The sequence below is a fragment of the Spermophilus citellus genome (genome assembly GCF_964194105.1).
Source record: "Spermophilus citellus genome assembly, chromosome: 1".
NCBI classification, from domain to species: domain Eukaryota; kingdom Metazoa; phylum Chordata; class Mammalia; order Rodentia; family Sciuridae; genus Spermophilus; species Spermophilus citellus.
Window position 1 is genome coordinate 124,665,535 of NC_138182.1, and position 27,371 is coordinate 124,692,905.

Sequence of the window (27,371 nt, forward strand, 5' to 3'; positions counted from 1 at the left end):
CAGGAGAGAAGATGTAATGGGCAAGGCAGGTACCTGCTCTCGAGGAGATGAGAGGATGAAGTCAGGTGAGGCAGGAGTGAGAGAAGCCTCAAAGGGAGACCCAGCCTGCCCTTTCTACATCATGCAGAGGAGGACAAAGGAATGTCCCAAACTCTAAGGCAGTAGAAAACAGATGTCAAATAGAAATGGCACCATCCCACAGGGACTAATGGGGAGGGAGGATGCAATTCAAATGCAAGTAGCATCAGAGAAGGCTGCAGGGAGGGGCGGCACCAGAGACCAGGAGAGGCGACCAGCAGAGCCTGGGCCAAGGTATAGGGGCCAGAGGGAGGTCAGAGAGCACGGGGCAGCATCGAGGAGGGACAGGCTCAGCTTGCTGAGGAGCCAGGCTGGGCGAGAGCTGCCTAGGTGGGGTGATGGCTGAAGACTTGCAGTACTGTCCCAAAGGGAAAGAAAGTGACCTTACCTGTAACATTTTATGCTTTATGAGGTATCCCCTATACCAGTCTGCAAAGAGAAAACAAAGAAACAGTTCTCTCATTTACTCTTACAGGTTTGTTGCCGGCATTTTTGCTTTGCTTTGCTTTGGTTCTCTCTGTTTATCACTGCAAACTGCCTGAGGCCTTTGTTACAAAGTCTGGAAGCCCTTGTCTTTGAAATCAGTCTGATTGGTTGCCAACAACTCAAAGCGACATCTAACCCACTTGAATCAAATGCACGAAATATGATATGTCAAGAGCTTTGTAATGTTTTGAACAACCAATAAAAAAAAAAAAAGATACAGCGGGAAAGGACAGAGGAATTTTTTTTTATGTTTTTTTTTTTTTTTATTAGCTGCTCAAGACAATGCAATGATCTTGACGTATCATACATTTGATTCAAATGGGGTATGAACTCTCATTTAAGATGTAAATCCCTTCCTGTTGCCGAACTAGGAGCCTCAGTGATGCTGGTCAGCGTCCTCATTCCTCTGGCCACCATGGTCAGGGGCTAGGGGCAGCAGCGCTCGTCAGAGAGAACAGGAGCTGCCCACTCACCAGCCTCTGCTCCTCCCTCACATGTTACTTGCTGGCCTGGGGGCCAGGTGCGTGATTTCAACTCCTGCTGCAGGGGCACAGGAAGTCTCAAGGATTTTGGCAAACATCCCACAATAATATCGACAGTTCTAACATCAGCAAATGGTGTCTAAAATTCGAATTTGTTCAACTCAGTCATTAAAAAACAGCTAAGATCAGGGACAGGTAAAGAGACAAGAATTTTAAAGGATTCTTCCCTTCATGGGAATATCAACGGTTCAATCAGCAGGAATCCTCATGCACAAAGTCCTCTCACCAAAGAGGCAGCACTGATGGCCACAGCGAGTCTGCAGGGCTCGCAAGTGATTGGGGCACAGCCGGGCAGTGGTGTTTGGCATCTTAGTAAGTCAAAAGCACCAGGTGAGTGACACATCAGCACACCGTCCCTGCTGGGCTCACAGATGGTCACCAGAAAGTGTTCTCAACAGACACACGTGGAAGCCCCCAAACACCTTACAATGCAAGGTCACCCCTCACAGTCACGAGCCAGCTCGAAGGCAGGGACATAAAGGAAGTGCTAAAGCAAAAGGGGCTCATTGTGGCTTCTCCTTTGAGTGACAGAAAGTGGGAGGGAAAAGGGAAAAAGAAAAGGACCGGGAGAGGGACATCAGGAAGTTAGGGAGGGAGGGGAAGAGCATAAGGTTTGGAATAAACTGACATCCCAGACACTTCATATGGAAGCCTTCTAATTCTTCATAACAACCATATACTTTGGTTCCATTTTACAAGTAAGTGGCCTACCTGAGGCCCAGAGAATTTAAATGACTTGCACAGGATCACACAGCTAGTGACTGAGAGTGTCAGGATTTGAACATAAGCCACCATGACATCATAGTTTTTGTTTCAGTGGGAAGGGAGTTAGGTGGGTACAATGTTCCCATCATCTTTAACATCCGAAGCCTCCAAAGACTCCACTTTCCAACTGGGTACTTTCAATGAGGGAAACTCTTCATGAAGCACCACATTTTATTTTCAGTTGACTCTATTTGTCAATTACTATTGAAAACAATTAATTAGCAACTGCAGTTATCCTAAGTGCTTGCTGTGTGCTAGGAATTCTGGTAAAGGTTTTCGTTTTGTTTTTTCAAGTTATAAATTCATCCTCACAACAATTCTATAAAAGTTGTATGATCATTTCAATTTTGCAAATGAAGATAGAAAGGCACAGAGATTAAGCAACTTGCTGAGGGTCACATGGCTTGAAATTTAAACACAAGGCTCTGACTGCAGAAGTAACATTCTCCTGCATTCACTGCACAGCCACCTCCTTTGGTGGCAATTCCACCACCTGCCACCAGCTAGATATAGCTGCGTCTTTGAAACAGCATTACTAGCCACCCTTCCCTGATGGCTTGAAGCCGGCAAAGCTGTATGCTAAGTGTTGTGCCTGCATTATGTCACTTAATCCACAGGACAGCTCTGTGAGCTAAGTAACATCATTCCTGCTCTATAAATGATGTTGAAGTCCAAGTCAGTTGATGTAGCAGGCTAAGATCACGCAGCCAGCGCTCAAGTCCAAGTGTCTGTGAATTCAAAGCCAGCCCTTGAAACTGTTCAGGCATTTTGATGGAGGAAGAGCACAAATCTAGTTGAGGTTACCTTAGTTGCACGTATCTGAACTGACTTGATGACCAAGTCCACCAAAGCCACCAGAAATCAGGACTATATCAGGGAACTGGCAGTCCATACCCAATGCTGGTGCCCACATCTTGTCTCTGTGAAAGGGGCTCCGTACAGGGTCCCTAGACTTCCTGGATCCAAGGACTTTGCCTGCTGTGACCCAGGGAACTCAGTTACATGTGCACACCATGAGGAGTTCCAGGTTCTCAACAGCTTCGGCCCACTCCTGGCCACGGGAATCTGCTGGCTCTTCCCCCAGCATCCACACTCTGGTTCCCAGACTCATGTTCAACCAGCACCAACTGTGTGCCTGCGATTACATAATGCTGGCATTATCCTGGTGCTTCCAGAAACAGATCCCCACTGATCTTGAAAGGGAAGCACTGACCACCAATTCCACATGCTGCACTGGGATTAAGCAAGACAGGGAGGGAGGCAACCCAGGCCTGAGGCATCTGCTGCAGGAGGACAGTTTTCTGACTTTTCCTGACATTCCTACTCCTGCTGGGTCACTGGCCTCTGACCTCGGCATCAGTCCCTGACCTGGTCACCATTCAGCTGCTTCTCACTGTGCTCCAAGACCTGACGGGGCAGATTACAGTGGCACACAGGGGAAAAAAAGAAGAGAGGACACCCTGCTCAAGTGTAAGTGTCAGACAGCATTGATCAGATCCTGTGACTTGCCAGAACTCAACACTCTTTCCAGTTCAATAATAATGAGAGATATTTTTACTAACCCTGTCCATGAGACTGCCACTTCTGTTTTTTATCATAAGGACTTACAAAGTGCATTGCTGTGGTCTGAATGTCTGTATCACTCCCCAATTCAGATGAAGTCCTAACCTCCAACTTGACCGTATGAGGAGGTGGGGTTTGAGAACGTAGTTCATGAGGGTGGGAGGAACACAAGGAAAGGGAAAATTTTTACAGTGCTTTTGGACATGAATAAAGCACCAGCTATTCAAACCATCCTCCCTATCTGCATTCCAAATTCTAATACGAAAAATACCTAAACTCTCAAGTAATCTAGCAGTCAAGGGAGGGAGAAGAGTCAAAATATCTCAGAAGATCAAAGAAGAATCCATGGCCTCAAAATCCAGTCCTCCCTCTGCCAATCCAGAGAGTGTGATCTTTGGTCTGTCACTTAAGCCTTAGAGTTCTGGTCAATAAAATGAGAAAGAGAATGCCTCCCCTCACAGGAGTGTTGCAAAAACTATATTTTAAAACAGGGATGTGAAAGTCTACACATCTGGTAAATACCCAAAAACCTAGACAGAGCCCAGCAAGGTGGCATACACCTATTATCCCAGCAACTGGGGAGGCTGAAAAAGGAGGTTGCAAGTTTGAGGCCAGCCTCAGCAACTAGGTGAAACCCTGTCTATAAATATAAAATAAGTATAAAGGTTGGGTGGTATGTGGTTTAGTGGTAGAGCATCCCTGGGTTCCACCCCCAGTACAAAAAAAAGATGGAATAGGTGAGAGATCAAAGGAGATTTTAATTGCATGTGAGATTTTTACTTTAACAAATGTCTAAAGCAGGAATGGCAAAATATTAATATTTATCTGAGTCATGGGTCCCTGAAAGTATCATGATTCTTCTCTGTTGAAATGTATAATATCAAGATCAGATAAAAGTTAGTTAGTTCCTATCAGTAGTTAGGAATGTGAGCTGTGACTGACAATATTTGGCAAAGCAATAAAAAAAACCATTAAAATGTAACCCGTGGAGTGGGAAAAAATATTGGCAACCATATATCTGATAAGAGGTTAATATCCAAAATGTATAAAGGACTCACCTGACTCAATAGTAGAAAAAGAAATAACCTGATTAAAAAATAAGCCAAGCATATGAACAGGCATTTCTCCAGAGAATACCTAATAACAACCAATGGTGTATGAAAAGTTGCTCATCATCATTCATCATCACAGAAATGCCAATCAAAACCACAATGCCTGGCTATTAGGATGCTATTGTCAAAGGTCAAGGGATAATGGGTGTTGGGAGGATGTGGGGAAGGGAATCCCAGTGCACAGTTTGTGGAGATGGAGGCTGGTGCTGCCCTTATGGAAAACAGTATGGTGGTTCCTAAAGGAATCAAAACTGGAAGGACCATATGACCAAGCAGTGTCTCCTCTGGGCAGATTCATAAAGGAGATAAAAACACCACCCATAAAGATGGCTGCCTTCCTGAGTTCACTGAGTGCTATTTGCAATAGCTAAGTTATGAGTCAGACTGAGTGTCCACCAGGGGGTGGATGGGCAAGACACCGAGGCATATGTATGTCATGGAGCCTTGAAGGAGATCTTGCCATTTGCCTCCACATAGATGAGCCTGGATGACATTATTCTAAGTAAAACCAGACAGGCACCACAAAAAATCAAAAGATATATTACATGATCTCACTGATGGGAGAGATTTTAAAGAGAGTCAGATACACAGATAGAGAATAAAACATTAGTTACTAGGGGCAGCAGGATTGAGGGGTGGAGAGGAAACCAGGCAATGAAGGTTAGAGCTTGCACGGTAGCAGACAACTAGGACAAATGAGTCTAGAATCTAATGTACAACTCGAGGACAACAGGTAATAACATTGCACTGTTTTTGGATTCCTTCTAAATGATTATATTTTAGCTTCTCATGTCCCCAAATCAGCAATAACCAAAAAAAAAAAAAAAAAAAAAGGGTAATTGCTATGGTAGTCATGTTAATTTGTCTCACTGGAGTGACCTGCTATTTACATTTATCACATAGCAGCATATTGAATACCTTAAATATCCACAATAAAATTTATTTGGAAAAAAAAAACAGAGTAAGCTCTGGAATCAAAGCCTGGATCTGCACGGAGATCTGTGATATACAGTCTGCTTGACAAGCAAATGTGTTTCTCTGGGTCTCGTTCCTCTCCTCTGTAAAATGGAAATAACAACGGTACCTGTCTTATCAGGCTTAAATTAAGGGGAAAATATAGAGTTTTCCTAGTGCCTGACATGAGATAAGGGTCCAAAACAGTAGATACCATCTTCTCTTCTTTAAAAAATAAATTAAAAGAATAATTATAATCCAGAATATATTGGGCATATTTTCTGTTTTGTTTCCAGTACCTATAGACTTGGAATACTGCTCTTTTCTTGAAGCCATTTCAACCTATTTCTATAGCAACAAAGCAAAGAAGATGTGGTGCAAGTTTGCTGACATTTAGCCTCATCTTCATTCAAAAGGAGGAAACCTCTCCGGGTACTCCCGGAGTACTGTCACTCCAGAAGACAGAGACCTTTCCACATCAACCTGCCTCTACCGCACAGCCAAAGAGAGACAGCTCCTACAAAGTGGTGCTTTAAAAATACCCCTTCTCAAGATGCCATCATGTCCCCCACTTGTCCCCAGAGCAAAGAACTTGGGGGCAGGTCAAGATCGCCCTCCATGTAATTGCTAGTGTCTAAGTTGTTCCACAGCCCTGTGCACCCACCCTGCAGACAGTGAATGAAATCTCATGGTGGTCTGCAGCCTGAGCAGCAATGCGGCCGTGTGCATGGGCCAACATGAAGGAGCTCCAAACACTTCCAGGTGAGAAGTCTCACAATGGTAGGCAGTGAGGTCCCAGTTTCAGAACAGAGTAGCAACCACCAGTCTGCATCCATCGCTTGAAAAAGTGGAAGGTCCTCAATCCACATCCTCCCTCCCCTCTCCCCTGGTTTTATATTATTCCTTTTTGAAACCTAAAAGTTCCTTGGGAGTCATTGTCTAGAAATCCCATTTCCTTCATCCCTAAGATGGACCCCCATGGCCCTGATACGTGTAGGTATCAATAGGTAGGAAGTGACTTTTCTGGTTATTTCAAAGAGAGGAATTGGGTAGCGACTAATTGAACATGGCACATACATCCCTCCTGAAGGACTTACACAGAAGAACCTAAGCAAGCTGTTCTACCCCAGAGGATATCTCCCACCATGGCCTGTGTGGTCTGAAGACAAGATAGGTGACAAGAGGGGTCTTTGGAGGTGGGAGGTGTTTTAGGAGGCATGGTACAGCTTTTCCACCCAAAAACCATGGTGGGGCATAGCATGCATACAACCTAGCAGCTTCACACCAAAACATCAGAAGCACCTGGCATCTCATTCCCCAGATGCATTGCTATTTGTACAGGAGCTGATGACCACCATTGGGCTTGACTGAGTAGGGAAGACAAATGAGAAGAGGGCACCTTCTCCCGTGTCCTCCATGTCCTCTCCCCGCCAAATCCTCTCCAGGCCGCCTTGTTTAAACTGAGGAAACGGAGGAAGGAAGTGAGCATCTCACTGGATGTGAGATTTAAGTCTTTGGATGTCATTAGTTATGGGGAAAGCTGTCAATCAAATAGGACTGAAAAAATGTGATTGAGGAAAAAAAATAAGTATTTTTTTCTCATATTTGTACCTCCTACAAGGAGGTTCATTCCTACTGCCTAATGAACACTAACATGGGGTTCCCACATCCATAGTCGGGACATGCTTCTCCCAGGGAAAGCCCCACCTCTGTACCCAGAGCCTTTTTGGCAACACGTAATGGCAATTCTCATACAATGTAAAAGTGTTCTCTCTTTGGTTCCTGTTTTTCTTGGACAGTGTACCCTGTCAGAGATTCATTGTCTAGAGGTTAGTAACCATTCTTTAACTTGTACACAACTAGGGACATTTTGGCCCACTCTCTTTTCTGCTTATTATTTTAGATCTCATGACGTTTGTTTATGATTTTGAATCATAGCAACAGCCACTTATGCTTTAATATGGTTTTAGCCAATAAAACGTGTACTCACACCCCGGGAGGGGGCCTGAGTGTGTAGACTTGCAGCCCACCCCTTGGCCCACCAGCTGGTAGATCTGAACCACCAACTGGTGACTAAAAGTTTTGTCTCCTGCTTTAAGATCAACTCGGTGATTTACTGCCATCTCGCCTTAATGGGCCGAGTGTTGGCCCAGGCACCAGAAAACAGCCACTGGCTCCCAGGTGACCTGGGGAGCCACTTCCCTCTCCCCATCTCCTCACCTGCAGATGGAGGTCTCCTGCCTGTCCCTCAGCATTAGTCCACAGAGCATACAAGAGACACCGAGCAGAGTGCTTGTGCCTGGTTCTATCTTCATTCTTTGCCTTTGCGTGACACCTAGGTTCACCCAGCTGAGCAAACTTAGTACATCAGCAAGGCGCGCTGGCCTCACTTGTTCCAGGCAATCACTCAGCTTCCAGGTCACCTGGACCGTGTTGTAAGGTTACACACTGGCCCGTCTAGATGGCGTGCCACATCATGGGGAAGGATGGAGTTAGTCAACCCTGAACACCCTCTGCGATTCAAGCAGTGTGTGCATTTGTGCACTGTGTGTGTGTGTGTGTGTGTGTGTGTGTGCCTCTTTACCATCTGCAGAGGGCTGGGGGCTCTGTGCCTGCATCCTCACATCCACCCACAGGTCAGGTAGTACCACCTCCAGGGCTGCAAGCAACTGAGAAGCATCTGGTTTGTGGAATGGACTGAAGACACGTGTTCCTGTAGGAACTTCCTTTCCCAAAGAGAGGCCTACCCTGCAGTACACTGCCTCCTGCCACCCCTCTCCCCTTCCGGGGCTTTATCTGATGGATCCACTGTGGGAAGGGACACTTCCACCTCCCTGAGGCTCAGGCCACTCTCACCTCCTCCTCCTCTGTTCTGCCCAGGCACAGGGAGCACATGCTCTGCACCCTCTGTGCAGTGGGTGCCATGGGCAGGTGTGGCAAGGGACAATCACAGCTGTTCAGCTGGACTGGTGGGGGTGGGACAGCTGACCACAGGTGACAGGTTAGCAAGCTCATTTGGTTCTTATATCTAGGACAAGCTCACAGTACAAGCTGATCAGTGATACCGGTGACGGACTGAGTTTCAACTGCCAGACTCATGAATCCAAAGCCATTAGCTTTGTGCAAATTGTAAGAAGCACTCCTCCTGCCACTATCACCATGGCTGGAACCAAAGAGACACTTGGTTTCACTAGGGGGAGGCGCCCTTGTGGGAAGAAAGAGGTGCCAGTTGCCTAGCACGGGGCATGACAAGGACGCGATCCCTGCTCCCTGGCTGGGCACATTTGCGCAGTACACAAATCACATGGCTATGCACAGCAGACCTCCTGGAACCAGGAAAATATTTATGGCTCCCTCCCAAGTCCTAATAATGCTGATTTTCCTTCCCAATAGCATTATGACTAATCAAGAAGTGCATCCAGAAGGAGCCACAGGCCAAGCGGTCCCATGGCTGTGGCAAATGGTAAGTGTAAAAAACATTAAGCCGCCCAGTTACAACTTGGTTATGGAACAAAAATTCCTAAAATAATAAAGCATTTTTTGTTCAGGAAACTCTAATTACAGTTATCCCTCAGTGTCCTGGAGGGCGGACCTAAGGGCTTCCTGCAGGTACCAAACCCCACGGCTGCTCAAGTTTCTTATAAAATTGCATAGTATTTGCGTATAACCCAGGCACATTCTCCTGCCTACTCCAAGTCACCTTTAGGTGACTTACAATGATGAATACCAGGCAGACGCTGTGGATGATGCTGCACGGCGTATGGAACAGCAAGAAACATCTGTATGTGTCCTGTACAGGTACAGGTTTAGCCACTTGCAGTTGGTGGCTCCTCGTGAGGAGGCCGCTGAGCTAACACACAGAGATCACAGGAGAAGCTCTGGAGCGCAGTGAAGGTGCCTGGTGTGCACCGGGTGGGCTCCACTGTCTAGGGCCTGTGTCTGCGGGGACAGGACTCACCTCCACAGGTCTCTTGGATTCGCACCACATCGCCGATCTGCAGCGGGAGCTGGGGGGCTCCATTGCCTTGGAAGTTGTATATGGCTAGGAAAGGGAAGAGGGAGAGACAGTCAGGTGAGGCCTGTGGTACCTGGACTCTGCTCCCTCCTGCTCTCCCTGCTTGAGGCTGTCCCACACCCAGGAAGCCCAGGTAGGATGGAAAAACCAATGCAGACACCTATTCCCTGCCCCAGCGGGGAATCCAGGACCTCCTGGCTCCAAGGGCCCTGCTTACTCCCTGAACCTGACCTCCCCAGAGCTCCGGAGGGGCTGATTCTGTCTGCTCTGGAGTGCCCTCTTGCTGCACCCCAGGCTGTGCATCGCTTCCCAACCTCACATCAACCCTGGGATCCTAATGAGGAAAATGAAGATGGCCAGAGGTTAAGCAATTTGGACAGAGCCATCAGGCCAGGAAGTGCCAGGAAAATAAGCATCCAACTTCCAGCCACTGAGATGTTCTGCTTTCGGCTCCCTAATTGCTCCATTCCAGTGACAACCCAAGTGCCAGTCTCCCCCACCCCACCCCCCCAAGGCCACGGAACCCTCACTAAGTAAGCTGGATCTGTTTCCTCCCCAACTCCAGCCAACCTTTGCTCCTCAGCCTTCATGAAGGCCTCCTCCCTGAGCCCTCCTTGCTTCCCCAGACACTCTGGGCCCTTTCCCAAAGTTGGGGTTACAGAGATGAGCATTAATCTTTAGGAATGTGGCTTTCACTCCCATGTTCACTAGGAGTCGGCTCTGCACCCTTGGAGCCTCCAAGGAGGACCAGAGCCTGAGGACGCAGCCTACCATTGCAGTGCTGAGGCCCCCTGAGCATCGATCGCCTGCACCCAGCCTGCACCCACTGGGGCAGCCATCTTGGAGAAGGGAGCCCATGTCTCTGCTATGGGTTCTAAAGCCAGAGGCAGCGGAATGGACATTGCCTCTGGGATTGCAGTTACCTGTTTTGACCTGACTGACACCTAGAGCTTGCCTGTGTTCCCTGCCTCAGAACTTTCCCAGGGTAGAGAGGCACCCATGCCAAGGGCATTGGTCAAAAATACCAAAAGGCCAAAGAGGCAGTTCCTCTCCCAGAGGACAAAGAGGAAAGGCTTGGGAGTGGAATGCTCTGGAGACCAAGGGCTGGGAAGGACACCGCACACCCCAGGCAACCTGGAATTCTGGCTGCACTAGGGCTTGGGCACAAGCTGAGAAAAGATGTGAGGAAGCGAAACTCAACTTGCCTGACCTTCAAGCACCGAGCAAGAAGTGAGGCTTGCAGAAGTGAGAGAGTCACAGGCTAACCCCCAGCAGCACAGCGAGCTGCAGGCCAGAAGGAGGGGTGTGTTGGTAACAGCGGAAGCAGATGACAGCCTTGGACAGCCTGCCCCTGCCCTCAGTCCAGCCGGGTTAGCATCCAGCTCGGACACCAAGGTCACTGTGGCAAAAGTCCTTTATAGGAAAGACAGAGATGTGCATCTGGTAAAGAGCCTGGCGTACAGGGATGCTCCATCAACAGTAGCCAGAAAGACGGGATCAGAGGGCAAGGGCTCTGCAGCCAGGGGAGGCCTGAGAAGTGCACATGCAGTGGCCAGATGCGTGGCCTGGTGCTTAGAGAGCACACTAGGGGGCTGCTGGACCCAAGCAGGGCCACAGAGGACTTCCTGGGGGTGGGGCCAGCTGAGCTGGGGCCTCCCTCAGCCCCTGCCTAGGCTGTTGTGAAGATGGAGAGGCCTGAGCCAGAGGTCCCTTCTGCATAGCTTCCCAGGAGAAAGGAAAGTACCCTGGTGTGAGCTCCAGTCCATGACAGGGCCCTCAGCCCTGGGGCTGCCCACACCCAGGCAGCAGCAGACAGACATCCCCAACATGCCTAGGCATGGACTCCCTTTCTGGGGCAGCCCGACTCCCATTTTTAAAAGAGATTCTGTTATGCATCTCTGACCTACTCCACAAGGTTGGGAGGTGGGGAATGATCTGAGAAAACTGTACCTTAAACAGGTTGTTACTCCTCCCAAAGAGGAACTAAAGGTAGTCAAGCCCCACTTATCTGGTAGTGAGTTATAATCCTAAGAAGAACTAATGTTTACCAAAACTTTATACTACCAGACATGAAGTTCTTCTCCACATGCGTTTGCTCATTAAACCCTGACAGCACTCTTTCCAAGGAGAAAGCATTATTTCCAAATTTCAAATGGGGAAACTCAGGCACAGAGAAGTCAGTTAACTAACCCAAGGTCACACAGGACTGGAGTTGGGAGTACAGGCCTGTGCTCTTTACTAATATTTTACTCTGTGGTTATGTCTTCCTGTGGTATCTCCCTTTATCTTTGAGGACAAGAACAGTGGTTTGAATGACAAAGTGACCAAGATCCAGATGGATGGTATGATCTGTACACCCTGTGGGAAACATCCCTGGATTGTATACAGATTATTTTGGATCACAGACACCACCTCCAGTGCCCAGCTCTGCTTTTATCCCTCCCTCCCCACTCATCTCCTTCCCTCTCTCTTCTCTCCTTTCTTCTCCTCCAGCCCCCTCCCTAATACCTGCCTGTGTAAACCACATCAAAGAGAGCAGAGTGGTATAGAAGGAAACCCAGTTCTGCCATGTACTGCTGTGTGATTTGGGGCAAGTAAATGCACCTCTCTGGTTCTCACTTTCTTACTAGGGAGGTGTTGACAGAACCTATCTCACAGGGTTATTAGGGTATCTCGATGGCAGTGAGCATAGGGAGTTCATCCCCGGGGCATGCCCCACACACACCCCCTCCTCCGTGAGCACTTACGTCATTGATGGGTAGTCTCTATCCTGAGAGAACCTCAGGCCTGCAGGCTACGAGCCAGTGTCCCTGGAGTTAGACGGATGTGGCTCATGAGGCCAGTACTGTCCACTGAGGGATCACAGAGTGCAGCTGTTCAGGCTGTGTCCTGCACCAGGCCACCCCCTCCCCCAGGACAGCCATGGAGGCTGGCACCCCATTTCTATCTGCTTGTCAACGCCTGTGCCCTGTCCATACTGCATTCACAGGAGGAGAGAGGACAGTGTCTTCTGTAGTCCATGTGAAAACCCAGTGGGGTCAGGGACAGCCTGCCTGGAATAGCAACTTCCCCTCTCTGGGCCTCCACTTCTCCAGCTGTGCAGTGGAGGAGAGGCCCTGCCTCCCAGGTGCCCAGAGGAGGAGAAAAACAGAGCAGCATTGGTTCAGGGCCCCTAGAGTAGGGCTGGGAGGCCCTGCTCCTCTGGCCTCAGACACCCCCATGCTGAGCCACTGAAGGCCGGACTTCTGCACCTGCACCCAGAGCACTGCTGACCTCTGCCCTGGGCCACACTGCAGTCCACTAGCTTTTGTTAGCTGCTTGTGAAACCTCCCTGCTCCCGGTGAATGATCTAGACATTGAGGAGACAGTGATGCCTTTTCTCACAAAATGGCTTGACCCTTGCTAGTACCCATCACGATGCCCGACACTCCAATGATGTCCCATGCCCCCCTCATGGACCAAAGCTATGAATACAGGCCCTGTTTTGGAAAACCTGGGAGCACATTTGAGAATGCTGGAATCTGTGTTTCCCTAGATTGCAGTCCTAATCAGCCTCCCAATAAACGTAATTATCTTTGTTCTTGATTAGGTTGATTTTCTTCTCTGTCAACACAGGGATCCTGCCAGGCTCACCTGGGATTAATGCACATAAAAACCTTGACCCCATGTCTGGCCCCAGTAAGTGCTCAATAAATGGCAGTCACTGTCCCTCTGAGTGGCATCATAATCCCTCCTGGAGCGTCCACTCGGAACAACACCAATTCCTTCCACGCTTATGTCACCTGTAAAGCCACTTCCCTGCAGCTTGCAGCCAACGGCACTGTCAGTCAACATCAAATAACATCAATCCTTTGTCCAAGAGCAAATCTTGAGAGCTCTCGGCCTCTGAGGCCTCCTTTCTCCTGCTTAAATATGGCCTCCACCATCAACCTGATTGCAGACATTCTTGTCCCACAGGCTGCGGTCTCCTGGACCCACTCCAGCCTGCCAGTGTCCTCCCTGTTCCTCCAGCCCTAAGGGTCTGCCTGGGGACTCGGCCAAGAGCTGGCAGGGCCCACAGCAGCAGAAAACCACACACCCCTTGGGCTTTCCCCAGAGTGCCCCAAAGGGAGGGCGGGGCACACTGGGATTTGTTCCCCCCACCATCCCTCAGTGTTCCTCAGGGGTCCCTCACCCTCTGCCCACTAATATCAGGTGCAAAGTTTCCAACTGATCTGCTTAAGATGTCTTGGACAGATCTGGAAATGGTGAGATCTGTATCCATCCCAAGGACTCACTGATTGTGAAAATGAAAGCTGTTGCCTGCCATTTAACTTGTAAATTGTATCTGCCTTTGCAGAAGGGCCTCGGCTCTCAAGGTTTCATTTGGAGGAGAGCAGACACTGCTAACAAAGGAAGTGGCTTGGCTCATGAATACCCGGTTCTGCTAACTCCTCCAAATGACTAACAGGAAGTGGAGTCGGGGTGCCACTCTGTGCTGAAGTGTGATTGCTGATCTCTGATCCGTCCTTCTTTCTGACCAGGGTGAGAGCAGGTCATTTTGTCCCTACCCAGGACCTCGCCACTCTTGACTTTGGAGTGAGGGATGGAAAAGGCAAGAAAACATTTTGTGCCATGTTAGGAAATAAATACAAAGTCTCCCTTTGCTTGTAAGTGAGGAAACTGAGGTGCAGGGAGGAGGATAAACAACTTTTCTACAAGATAGATTGATGCACTCAGGTAGGTGGATAGGTAGGCAGACAGACAGTAGGGAAATCTAAATTCTAACCTCTGAACACAACACTGCTTTCCAAGAAAATGGTAAATGTTTATTAAATATCTATCCTATACCAAGCACATATGCCATGATTTTTTATGTTTTATTTTTAAAATATATATATATATATATATATATATATATATATATATATATATTAGTTGTAGGTGGAAACAATACCTTTATTTTATTTATTTGTACGTGGTGCTGAGGATCGAACCCAGGGCCTCATACATGCCAGGTGAGCACTCTACTGCTGAGCCCCAGCCCCAGCCCTGCCATGATTTTTGAGATACCGATGGGAACATGTGCTGTGTGCTAGGTACTGTTGTGGGCACTGGGGTTAGAGTGACAGGTAAGACAGGCCAAAGCCTTATCATCTTACATGTATCTACTCATTCATCTTCATGCCAATGCTCCAAGGTGTTACCTTCCATGTAACCTACAAGAATCTCACAGAGAGGGTCTGGAACTTGCCCTTGGCCACACAGCCCTGGTGGAGAGTAGATTCAAACTCAGAGCAGAATCCAATGTTCTTGTTTCCCTGACCAGCCCACTGCTGATGTCACCCTTTTTCTTTTGTTTGTCACAGTACTGGGGACTGAACCCAGGGACCCTTCACTACTGAGATACATCCCAGTCGCTCCTCTTTTATTTTGAGACAAGGTCTCACAAAGTGGCTGAGGCTGGCCTTGAACTTGCCGTCATCCTGCCGCAGCCTCCCAAGTAGCTGGGATTACAGGCATGAGCCACTGTGCTGGGTGACACCACACTTTCCTATATGTGTGTGTGACTTGCTGATATCCTGTGTCTCCCTCAGCCTCAGAGAGAGTGCAGACCGAGTCCATCATCAGTACTGAGCTCCTGGTGCCAAGAACAGTGCCCAACCCACTGAAGAAGCAAGATCATAAACACTCATTGGACTGAGGGATGTGATTGGATTTGAAGGACAGGTATGCCCCTTCTTCTGGCTATAAGCCTTGAATTTCTTGGATTGCTTCAAGAGATGCTGACCAAGCCGGCTGCTAATTTGTATTGCAGCTGGCCAGCTGTGACCCATGGGGAAGCACTGGGTCCTCCTGGGGGCCCTGCCATTTACTGACATGTTTGAAAAAGAGAGCTTCAACCAACACCAGGTGTTAATAGAGTTTCGACAAGTGGCTGTGAAAGGGGAACAAACACAATAACACAGAGAGAGAATGTAATTGCCTGGAGCTCACTTCAGACCAAGTGGGCTCTGGAGAGCCTCCACTCCAGGGGAAGACAGAACCAGCGCAGGTGCAGGTGGGCCCAAGGGCACTGCGCACATCGAAAAGCGCAGGCAGTGTGAAATGCGGGGCGTCTGTATCCCGATGTCACCAGGGAGGGCCACTGTGGAGACCCAGCAACAACCCCAGCTCAAAACCAGGCACAAGCTGGCCAACCAGGAGGCAGCAGAGCCACAGCCCAGGATGGAGACGGAGGAGGGGGAGTGGGAGGAGGGGTAGGGGACCAGAGCCTGGAAAGAGCCAGGTTCTGAGAATACCGCCTGCACCGGGACACTTCCCGAGGGCTTTAGACAACCTAGTTAACCCTCAGCACAATTCTTAGGGTGGGTACAGCTGTTGCCATCTCTATTTTACAGAAAAGGAAACTGAGGCGGTGTGGGATGCAGAGGGAGCCAGGGTGGCAGAGAAGAGGGAGCTGGCCAGATCCCTCCACAGGCAGCCGTGGGAGCACAGCCTCCGCGCTGCGCCTCCTGTCCCTAGTAGAGATGCACTTGGTCCCTGCATGCTGCTAGCAGCTTCAGTGCCCTCTTGGGTGGTGACAACCACCTTCTGGGCAGAGTATCATTGTGCTGTCTTTAGTGAGGCAAAGTGACATCCCCAGCCAACAAGAGGAGAGTTAGGATTCCCTGGCTTCTCTAAACCAGTGACTCACAATAAAGGGTTATTTTGGGTCCTGGAGAAAGTTTGTCTTGGTAGCAACTTGGGGTGAAGTGGGGCCAGCGGGGCTCCCAGCACCCAGTGGGTAGAGGCTGTGGGGGCTGCTCAACCCCTGCTATGGTTCCACATTGTCTGAGTGCGTCCTGGAGGCTGAGGTGCTGCAGGCTGGGTGCCAGGGTGGGGTAGTAAGAGTGCTGGAAAGAGCTACAGCCTACAGGGAGGTGGTTAGATCATGGGGGCGCCACCCTTGGAAATGATTAATGCAGTTCTCATGACACTGCGGTTTGTTCCTGGAAGAGTGGGGGTTATAAACACAGCCAGATGGCCCCTGCCTGGCCTCTGGCTTCCAGTCTCCTCTCCACTCTGTGGCACCAAGAGGTCCACACAGAGGCTGAGCAGATGAAGTCACCCCATCTTAGATCTTAGACTTTTAGCCCCTGAAACTTTGTGCTAAAACATACCTCTCCACTCTCTATAAGTATCCAGCTTCAGGTATTTTGTTATAGCAACAGAAAGCAGAGTAACATACCATCCCACACCACACAGGACGGCCCCATATCAAAGAATCCTTTGACCCAAAACATCAAGTGTTCAAGGCTGGTCAGTTCTGCTCTAAAGCCTCTTGCTGGAATTCTACTGCCTCCTTTCCAGTACTCCTGGAGGATACAGAATACACACATACACTCACACACTTTACACACTCCTGCATTCACATGCACCCCATTGAGTTGGAAGAGGGGCTTTAGAACAAAATCCATCCAATCAGCTCCCTACCCCAAATGCAGCGTCTCCAGCTGTTTGCTGGATCCTGCGCGTTGGGAGAGTAGAGAGAGGAGTAGTGGCTTGGGCGCTCCTGCAGCTTTCATGAAATTGAGTTGAAGAGACAAAACAAACACTCTGGGAGCAGGGAGCTGTCTCAATAATGAAGTCCAAGCTGTAAGCCCCACAGCCTGGCTCTCAGGGGAAAGGGAGCCCATGGGGGGAGTGAGGCTGGAGGGCAGAGGAAGGGCGAGGGGAAGGACTCAGCAGCCCCGAGGTGGGAGGCTGACAGAGCAGGGAGGGGAAGGAGAGGTTGGGGGGACTCTTCATGGAGTCCCTGAGGTGTCACCTGCAGAGGTCCAGCATCTGGGGAGAGCCTCTGTTGTGTTCTTATGGGACCCAGCCTCTCAGCAGCGAGGAGAATAAAGTGGCAAGATGAAGACAAGATGAGGCGACTCAGTCCACCTGAACCTTACGAAGCCATCAAAACTGAAAGAGCTCCTCCCCTGCCCATGTGTCCATCTGTCCACTCATCCATCTGTCCCATCAAGCACTGCTGCTGATGCAGCCCCTGCCCCATGTGGGACAAAGAGACGAGTACATGGTCTTGCTGTCCTGGAGCTCACATTCTGGGGAGGATCCAGACCCTGCCACCCAAAATGCAGAGAGCCACGACGGGTGGTAGCAGGAGCCACCTAACATCACCCAGAAGGTGACTGCTCCAGTCTGGGAAAGGCAGACGTGAATGCCAGGGATGCTCTCCGCTGCCTCCTGCCGGAGAGATCCCCAAGGGCGCAGGCTTCCTAAAGGCAGGTGCATGCTCTGGACCTGAAACTAGCTCTCCACCACAGAGCAGAAGAATCGTTGAACGTAACTGATCTGGACAGGTTATAAGACCTGTTTCTGATTCTTGGCAGCTCCTGAGTTCAGGAATTCATACCTTGGGCAGAGTGCCACAGCTACCAAACTCACGTATCTACTGGACCAGTTTTACAAGAGAGTGAGTGGGCACACTTGGCCAGGCCCTCCTGCTTCATGAATGGGGTTCAGTGAATTCATAATGCACGCTCACATGTGCACGCCTTTGTGAGAAGACAGCTTATAGCTTCCATTGGCCTTTCCAGGGGACCAACTGTGAGGATGATAATTAGTTTCTCTGACCTCCCAGAACACTGTGATTGCTTTGAGCTGGATGGACTCGGAGTTAATCCCCAGCAGAGCTCTGACCTCCGGCAATGAGTCATCCAGTAGAGGAGAGGATATGCAGTCACAGGGCAAAAGAGACCAGGGGCTATAGTTGAACAGGTCCCCCAAAATTCATGTTAGAAACTTACCCCCCAGTTTCATATGTTGATGACATTTAGAAGTGGGACCTCTGAGAAATTAGCAGAATTAGCCATGAGGTGGCCTTGTGTGGGTATTAGTGCCTGCTCTGTCTCCTGCGGACTGCGTCCACCATGTTGCCATGCAGCAGGAAGGCTTCGTCAGACATGTGCGGGTGCTGGCACCCTGCTCTTGGGCTTTCTGGCCCCCAGAACCACCAGCTAAATAAACCTCTCTTCTTTGTAAACTTCCCAGTGGGTGGCGTTTAGTTATGACATCAGAAAATAGGCCAAGGCCAGAGGTGAAGAGTGACCACCCAGATAAAATCCCAGGGGGGAGATGTGTTTTTTAAAGTGCCTGCAACAGGCTGCATCCCCCTCAGACTGGGGAGGCTTCTACCTCAGCTTCCTCTTCTCAGATGAGATTAAGGTCCCCACCTCCCAGGGTGGTAGAATATCAAACCATAACACAGTCTCTCTAAATGCACCATCCTGCAAAAGGGTATTGATGGAAATGTTGGGGACGCCTCAGATCCAGGGTTAAACTAGAGAGAACCTATGTGCAATTCCCATTGTTCTAGCTGTACCCGTCAAAAACGCTGGGGTCACCCTTGTCCCCCCAAACCCATGTCCTGTCCACGAGGGACATCCCTTTGCTGCGCTACAGCACACACACCCAGAATGGAAGCCCATCCTGCACCTCCACCGCCCCCTTCCCAGCGTGGGCTCTGCTATCTCTGATCTAGGCTATTACAGCAGCTGCCTAATTGCTCTCCCTGCTTCCACACTCATTCCCTTCATTATTCATCAGGAAACTGCTAGAATAGTCCTCTTACAAACTAAGGCAGGTCGCTCTATGATTCTGCTCCAAACTCTGTAATACCCGGTTCTCCCTTCCAGGAAGAGTGAAAGCACCTACCACGCCCTGCTCCATGTGACCTCCCCTCACAGAACCCATTCCTCCTATCTGCCCCTTGCTCCCCTAAAGCAGCCACCCTGACCTCCCACAGAGCCCTGCGGACCCTCCTCAGGATCTTTACACAAGCTCTTCTTTCTACCTAGGACACATTTTCCTCCTGCCACTCCCTCCTGCCACTCCCAGTCAAGCAAGGACAATTCCACTTTCCAGGCAAACACTCAGGACTGCGGAGTACAGGGATGCCTCTCTGCTGCAGCCAAACATGCCGGTCAGCGTGCATCTAGGCCTGGCACTGCCACCACTTAACCCAACCCCACAAACACCTGCTGAGTATCTGCTCTGTTCAGCTCTGGTGCTGTGTCCTGGGGATTTCATGCAAGTCACACTGTCTATCTATCTGTCACACTGTCCACCTGTGTCTCCTTCCACCAGTCTAGTCCAGACTTTGTCCCAAGGGATCACGTGCTGTCAGGGAACCCTAAGTCCTCTGAAGAATGACTAGGGAGAGGTCTGGAAAGGGTCCCTGTTATCAGTCATGTTATGTCACTGAGACTCCTAACCAGTGCAGAAGCCTCAAGTGTCCCGGTTGGGTCAGGGACAGGGATGACTTTCCCCATGCAGAGTAAGACTTGCACAGCTCACAAACTCAACCTGACAGCCTTTTAATTCCCATCAACTGAGGGAAGTGAGAAGCCGGGAGAAAGTGCCTGTGAAGGGAACATTCGTGCTGTCTCTGCCCAGATGCCCCTGGAGGCGGGTGGTGGTAAGCATCGGCATCCCTGTTGGCCAAACACATGCTGCAGAACACAGGCTGTGGCACCGTGGGTAATTGGCTATTAAATTAAAGGCTGTAAGCTTTAAAAACAACCAAGGTCCAGAAGTTAGAAGAGCGTGATGGTGACTACATTTCCTGTCTCAAAACACAGCGGCAATATAACGAGGCCTATCTCAGGAGGAAGCAGAGCTGAGAAAACAGTTTTTTTCAAGCTCATTCAAATCCTGACATTAAGGGCAGGGCAGGCTGGCCACTGGTTTCTGTGGCTTCTGTATACCTTCCGTGTACATGGCCTTAGGATGATCTCCTCATGTGGACTCCACCAGCAGCCTCCCGAATAGCCCCGAGTTGTAGAAGCATCAGAAAGTAGGAGTCCCGGGCCCCCAAGAGTTGCAGCAGGAAGGAATTAGATTTCCAATCCACGAGTTTTGCTGCATGATACTAATTTTGGGGAACCAGTCCAAAGGTACAGTCCATGTGGCAAAGAGGGTGGATGGAAAGCCTCCAATCTGATGGGCCCACAAAGTTCTTTTTTTCCCCTTCACTACTAGTACAAGTTCCAAAAGGGCAGCGCCCATGCTAACCTGATTCCAGTATCTCAGTGGCTAGCAGAGTGCACACAGGAAATGCCCCACAAATGCCCAGAGAATAAACGGAGAAGGAGTGGAGGATGGATGGAGTGGTTAGTGTGTGGAAGGTGATCTCCATCCCTTCTCATCTGTTGCCTTTGGCAGCCAGAGCACGCACAGGTGCCTCTGGGTGTTTTCCATGCACGCTCTTCTCGTGCCTTTGGAGAGAGACTGAAGAAACCCTGGCTGGGGAGTGACCTAAGGATGCTCCTGGCTGCCCACCAGAGAACACCAGGCAAGGACAGAAGCCAAAAGCAGGGTGATGGTGTACACGCCAAGGAGTACCAGAGCTTGTCAGAATACCACCAGGAGGTGGGCGAGAGCCACAGAACAGATTATCCCTCCTTGCCCTCAAAGGAACCCACAAAACCTCACCAAACCCAGGGACAGAGCCACAGCTGGAAACAGGTTGTACACAGAAGATGTTTCTGATCGTAGGGGATCAGAATGTGCAACCCAAAATAGGCCACCTTAGCATAATGGCTATTTTGTGCTAGAAGCAAATGAGAATCAACAGTGCACAAGAAGTCCTCCTGGATCTTCCTGTAAAAGAAGAAACTCCTAAGAAAAAGGAAACAGGGACAGCCGTAATGCCCTCTCCCAGGGAAGTTCAATGACCATGAATAAATCAGAAAGTTGGCTGCCCTTCCCTCCGTCCTACAAGGAGAAAGTTCTCATCACTGACCAGAGTCTCAGGCTGGGGGTGTTAAGATGGTGAAGGCTGAAAGGCTATTTTTTTTTTGGTGGTGGTGGTGGGAATGGGGAATTGAACCCAGGGGCACTCTACCACTGGGGTACATCGTCAGCCCTTTTTACTTTTTATTCTGAAACATGGCCTCGCTAAGTTGCTGAGGCTGTCCTCAAATTTTTGACCCTCCTGCCTCAGCCTCCTAGGTCCCTGGGACTGCAGGCCTGTGCCACAAGGACAGTGCTGATTCTAGGTGGACTCTGCTAGGTCAGCCACCCAGGCAGTCAGTAGACAAGTGAAAGTGTTCTGCTCTTCCCTTCTAGTTGGTGTCCAGTACTTGTCCCTCTCCCAGTTAGCTATGTTAACTTCTTACCAGTGATACTCTTGCTTGGACCTCAGTGCTCACAGGAAGTCTAGCCTCAGCGTGGCTCTCACAGCCCCTCAAAATCTGGCCAAAATCTGCTTTTGCCACATCCTCTCCAAACATCCACTAAAGCCAAGTTAGACCACTTCTTGTTTGACCCGCATCTTACATGCATTCCAGCTTTCTGCCTTTGCTCAACATGTCCCCTCCTAGATGCCCTCCTGGCCTCTCCAGAGGGCCAGGTGTCTGCATGCAGGTCATGGCATTTAAGGGTCAGCTCCAGTACTTCCCTGTCATGTGAACTTGGGGACCCGTTTCTTCTTCCATAACAGCGCTGCATTAGAATGAGCTTTGCAAACTTGGCATGCAACATTCCTATGGGAATTGATGTCCTAAAGTCGGTGCTGGGTGCATCACTGACTTGCCTGGTTCAGTCACTTACTAGTGGAGCCAGGCACACTCCTCAATGCCCCAGGCTTTACCTCATTCCATCCTCACAACAGCCTGTGGGACCGCCATCACTCCCCAGTTCAGAGACAGAGCAACTGGTCATGATCAGATCGCAATCCCCACTTCACACATGAGCTTCTGAGCCCACACACCACTCCTCATGCAAAACCGCACCCTTTTGTACTCTGAACTCACACTGCCTCTATCACACTTGTACCCCAGATCTTCTCACAGCTCTGATGGATCACATGTCACGGCTGCAGCAGAAAGAAGAAACCCTGGCTGGGGAGTGACCTAAGGATGCTCCTGGCTGCCCACCAGATCATGCAAGATAACCAAGAAGCATCCTCCTCAAAAGCCCCAGTGGAGAGCCCAAGCAAACACCAGCAGCCCTGTCCATGAGACCACGGGAGGGAAAGTTAAATGTCACCTGTTCTGAAGAGATGGCAGAGAGAGTTTGTCTAAGCACCCACCACACACAGAGAGAGCTCCAGCTGTTTATCTTTCAAACCCCCATATACATAGATTCTCAAATGATCTTCATAACACAATGGTTTGAAACAGGAAAGTATCAATGTCTGGACCAAAGTGAGAAAGGTAGAATAGAGATCCATCTGCAAAGAGAGATGGGTCAGAGCTGGAACCTGGCTCCCTTTCTCTTGGCCACTTGCTGGGTTTTCATGTTGGATGACCTGTCCCCACACCATCACAGCCTGAGCCTCCCTTTCCTTCCCTTTCCTTCCCCCAGGGCTCAGGGTTGGAGATTGCAGTCACTGATTCTGCAGAGAGAGGAGATCTCTTCAATGGGCAGGTGCCCACCAGGTGATTTCTGACCCTCATGTTTTCATAAGTAGGTGTGGAGAATATCAGCCCTCCTACCAGATCCAGAAGTGGTGGGGGCTGGGGCCTGACAGTGTTAATCCACCCAGGCCACACTGGCAGGATAGCTTCTGTCAGGGAGGGTAAGAATCCTCCCTACTCCATCATTGAGCCCCGTCCCATTCTGTGACATCAAGTTTCAACTGGGCCCAAAGGAGACAGTCTAAAATAAAGATTGATGACATTTAGAAGGATGCTCTGTACCTGAGTCTTCACCTGAGGCACACGAGACAGATGCCCCGGGAAGCAGATGCTGTGATGAACCCCACTGTATGGACAAGGAAGCCAAGCCCTGGAGTGGGTAAGGAGAGGCGTGAGGCTTAGGTCACAGGGCTGGGGAGGCTGGAACTCAGGCTCAGGCCAGCTGGCACCATAGCCAGAATGCACACCTTAGCATGAGCCTGTGCAGCAGGTTACTGCAGCCCCCGGGGCCCTGGAGGAACACCACTTTGCAATGCTCAGTCTCCCCCATGAACTCCTCTAATTACCCTGGAAGACCAATACTGTCTCTGGCCTGTGGCATGACTCCCTTATCTTTTGTCCCCCCAGCCTCCCTCCATGCTGGCTTAAGCACAGAACTGCTCAAGCCCTACCTGCTCAGAGCCCTCGGTGGCCTAAATGGGGAAAGCCCAGTTCCTCAGCCGGGCATAACCGTGGCTTTGTTATTCCCTTCCCTGCACGCTTCCAGAAGGTGAAAATGCTACCAGCTCTTCTTGCCTGGATGTGCTTTCTTCTTCCTGGACCAGCCACACTGGTCTCTTCTGGACCACAGAGGTCCCTCCACCCACATGGCTTGCCCTAGTTAACAATCTCCATGGCTCCCAGGGTAGATTGTTAGCCTGATACCCCAGTTGGAAGGGCCAGAGAAGCCCTGAAGTTAAAAAAGGGTCTTGATTGAGTCTAGTTCAAATTTCCCATTTTAGAGATCGAGAACTTGAGATCCCTAGAGGCTAAGGATCCTGTGTATTCTTTGGATGGGGACTATTCATCTATGCCCTGCAGTGCCTAGTGCCCAGAATGTGGATGATATATTTGAGCTGTCAGAGAGCTTCTCCAACAGTGGCCTGGGGAACCCCTGCCTCTCCTTGCCCAGGGCTGGGGCACCCAGGGCTTTACCAGCTGAAGCGTCACCTCTGCCGCGTGTCTGCAAGTGCCCTGTGTGGCAATCTCCAGGGCACTTTTTAAGTTCACACTCAAGTGTATGAGGATTGCATCACCCATTACACTTAGAAGGAGCCCCAGTACCTGCTGCCTCCCTTCCCCCAGCTGCCACTTCCGCCCTCAGCTTGAGGCTGAGGCCTCTGGGAGCTTAGATGGCTGAAATTGGAGGGGCTGGCTTCTGAGTTATCCCCAGGTCCCCTGAAAGGACCTTCTTTCTCCAGAGGCCGTGGGCTGAGTGAAGGATCCAGCCCTCCCACCCCACTCCCCAAATGTGCAGGGGCCCCTGGATGCTCTGCCAAATCAGGGGTCATCTGACCCAGGAGGAACAGGCCCGGCAAAGGGCAGAGGGAGGTGCTTTGGACGGGGGAGACAGAGGGCATCCTGGGTGGGCCATGGCAGACCTGGGGGACAGCGGGGCTCCCTCCACCCAGCAAGTGAACAGATGGAGAAGGCTGAGCCTGGCACAAGGGAGCAAGCAGCCTGCTGGACACCACCTCTGAAGCTCAGCAGCACTAAGGAGAAAGGGCACCTTTGGAAGCCAGAGTCATGGGCAGGTGCCCACCTTTTCCCAGACCCCAGCCTCCCCTTCATACCCGCAACCTCCCCTTCCAGCAGGCAAAGGGAGCCCCTGAGCCCTGGGGCCTCCAGGGGCACCCCTGCCCTCACCCAAGCTGCCAGGTGCCATAAGCATCTTCCCACGTGTGGCTCTCCAGCCGCCTGCTCATTGCCCAGCTGCTGCCCAGCTTGCACACCTACCCACACCCTGCCGCTCCTTGTCAGTTTTGCGCCAGGGGGTCATGGCTGGGCCGGGGTGCCTGCCTGCGGGCCTTGAGTCCTCCGTGGGGAAGCCAGCAGGAGTGGCTAGGCGCTCTGCTGGGCCCCACTTCCTTCCTCTTTTCAAACTCTCTTTCAGGGCCCGCCCTCCCAGCCCTCCCCTCCCTGGGCTCCCCGCTCCCTCCTCCCTAGGCTAGTGGCTAGAAGGCCTCTTGCAAAACTTGGGGGCTGCCCCCAACTTATCTCTTCCCCAAGCGAGTGGCCAGAGGCCAGGCAGGCACCTGGGGCCATGGGGACCACCTGGGCTGAGAGGTCCCTGATTTCTGAACCAAATGACTGAACAGACGCTTAGCATGAACTTTGCTGTCAGATCTGGGTTCGAATCCAAACCAAAACAAATGACTTCATGATCTAAGGTTGAGGTTTCTCCTCTGTAAAATGGACAGTGCCTCATTCACAGGACCATTGTGAGGCTCAGAGAGGACAATGCACACAGCAGGTGACACAGAAGAGTGAAGTGGCTGCTGGAGGGCAGTCCTTCAGAGTTTTTATCCTTATCTTACCAGGGACCCACTGGAAAATCCCAAGAAAGTTTAGGAAACTCTCCTCTGAAAGTACCCAGCACGGAATTCACCAACAGTGAAGGGGTGAAGGGGGCAACAGTGGGCCCAGAGCAGCCCCAGAGTCAGGCCAGGGGAGACCTTCCCCACACCCCAGCTCCTGCCGTCACAGTGACAGGAGCAAATTGAAGTCAGTCAAATTCTCTCTTTCTTCATAATTCTTACCACCCTTTTCTGTTCTGGAGTCATTAAGAGAGATGAGGAAATATCAGTCCATAGGCAGCTCCCCTAAAATATGAATTTTATTTAAAGTGATTTACTTTTCAGTTTTTAACAGCAAAAGTTAGGTGGTGCCTTTAGAGAGAGCTGTTGTGGTCGTCAGGGTTGCGGCAGAGGACCAGAACCAGTGGCATGTGGATATAAATAGATTTATACAAGCAATTGGCCAAAGCCATTGTGGAGCTGGCTAGGCGCGGATGAAATCTAGAGAATTCAGATTTCAAAGCCTGTTTTCTCAAGGGCGTAACTACCAATATCCTTGGTTTTGCCCTTTCTGGGCCTGCAGGGCAGGCTGGAAACTCTAACAGGAGTGGGAACTGCCGCCACAGATGGACTCCTTCTTCTTCAAGGAACCTCAGTCCTCTTAAGATCTGTCAACCGGTTGGATCAGGCCGACCTAGATTATTAAGGATAATCTCCTTTATTTAAGGTCAAATGATGGTAGATTTTAATAACATCTACAGAATACTTTGCAGCAAGCAGCACCTTCACTGGTGTTTGAATGACTGGGGATGACTGCCTGCCCGGGTAACTCAGAACCATTCCAACTGTTCTACAAATCCCCACTACACATCAGAGGTTGGCAGACATTTTCTATAGAGGCCCAGATTGTAAATAGTTACGTCAAGAGGCTATATTAAGGATACGTAAGCACTAGCCTAATGAGGAAAAAAAAAGGCTCTATGATTTTTTTTATCAGTAAGATTCAAAATATGATACTAGCAATTGAGCTTGTTCTTTTGAAAAACAGGTCTATCAATGACAAAAATAGATTTGGGTGGGAGAAAATAACTTTACAGCTTTGGAGTTGACAGCCAATGCTCCATATTATTAGAATTGATCGAAAATATTCATCTGCTTATGTTGGTCTCTAATAAAATAAAGTGTTCATTTTAGAATATCTTCTCACACAGGTAGTATGTAGTACAGTCTTTTGATTTCTTTTCAAATATGCAGAAAGAATTCTTACCTCGTGGGCCAAACAAAAGCATATGCCAAGCCACATTTGGCTGAGGAACCCTCCCTAATGGGCCAGCCCCTGCAATATTCGATTACCTTGTCTTCATGAACCAAGGCCAGGTGATCCACAGTACAGATGAGTCTCACCTGAGGTTCTGATGGTGACAACGTCACACGGGCAGTGCAGTGAAGTTGCTGGCAGGGAACAAAAGCAGGTGGGGAGGCCACAGGCCATGAGGTAGAGACCCGAGGAGCACCGAGGATTTTTCTCCCCAATGGCTGGTGACATAACCCAAAATAACCATCTGTTCCTTAAATAATGTTAAATGAACTATCCAACATATTAAAATAATTGAAAAATTGCTTGAATTAGAAGATGAAGTTTACTAAGTCATTTTAACTGGATGTTAATTAACCTCTTAATGGGGCAGATTTTAATATAGAAATCTCTGAACTTCATACCATCTAGGGGATGGCTTTTATGTTTCTGAAATACTCTTTATTACAGCCATAGACTATATTATAGTTCTATGCCACCATGAAAAAAAATTTTGGCGAGAGAGTCAAATAAAAAAAATCCAGCTAAAAACCACTTAAAATTTATAATTGTGGTCACAGGGTTTTATTAAACACCTCCTGTCAGATACCTGGCTTTT

General features: G+C 49.7%; 1 protein-coding gene across 1 annotated transcript in view; it reads right to left on the reverse strand.

The window, feature by feature from the left end:
• The window catches only part of DOCK2 (dedicator of cytokinesis 2), a 400,926-nt gene extending 375,924 nt beyond the window's left edge, over window positions 1–25,002 (reverse strand). The window contains exons 1-3 of the mRNA XM_081269393.1: window positions 24,899–25,002; window positions 9,459–9,542; window positions 467–507 (exon numbers count right to left, since the gene is read on the reverse strand). Coding sequence (XP_081125519.1) covers window positions 467–507; window positions 9,459–9,542; window positions 24,899–24,941 — 168 coding nt within the window. The 5' untranslated portion in view covers window positions 24,942–25,002. The remainder of the gene's footprint in view (window positions 1–466; window positions 508–9,458; window positions 9,543–24,898) is intronic.
• Window positions 25,003–27,371: the final 2,369 nt, after the last annotated feature.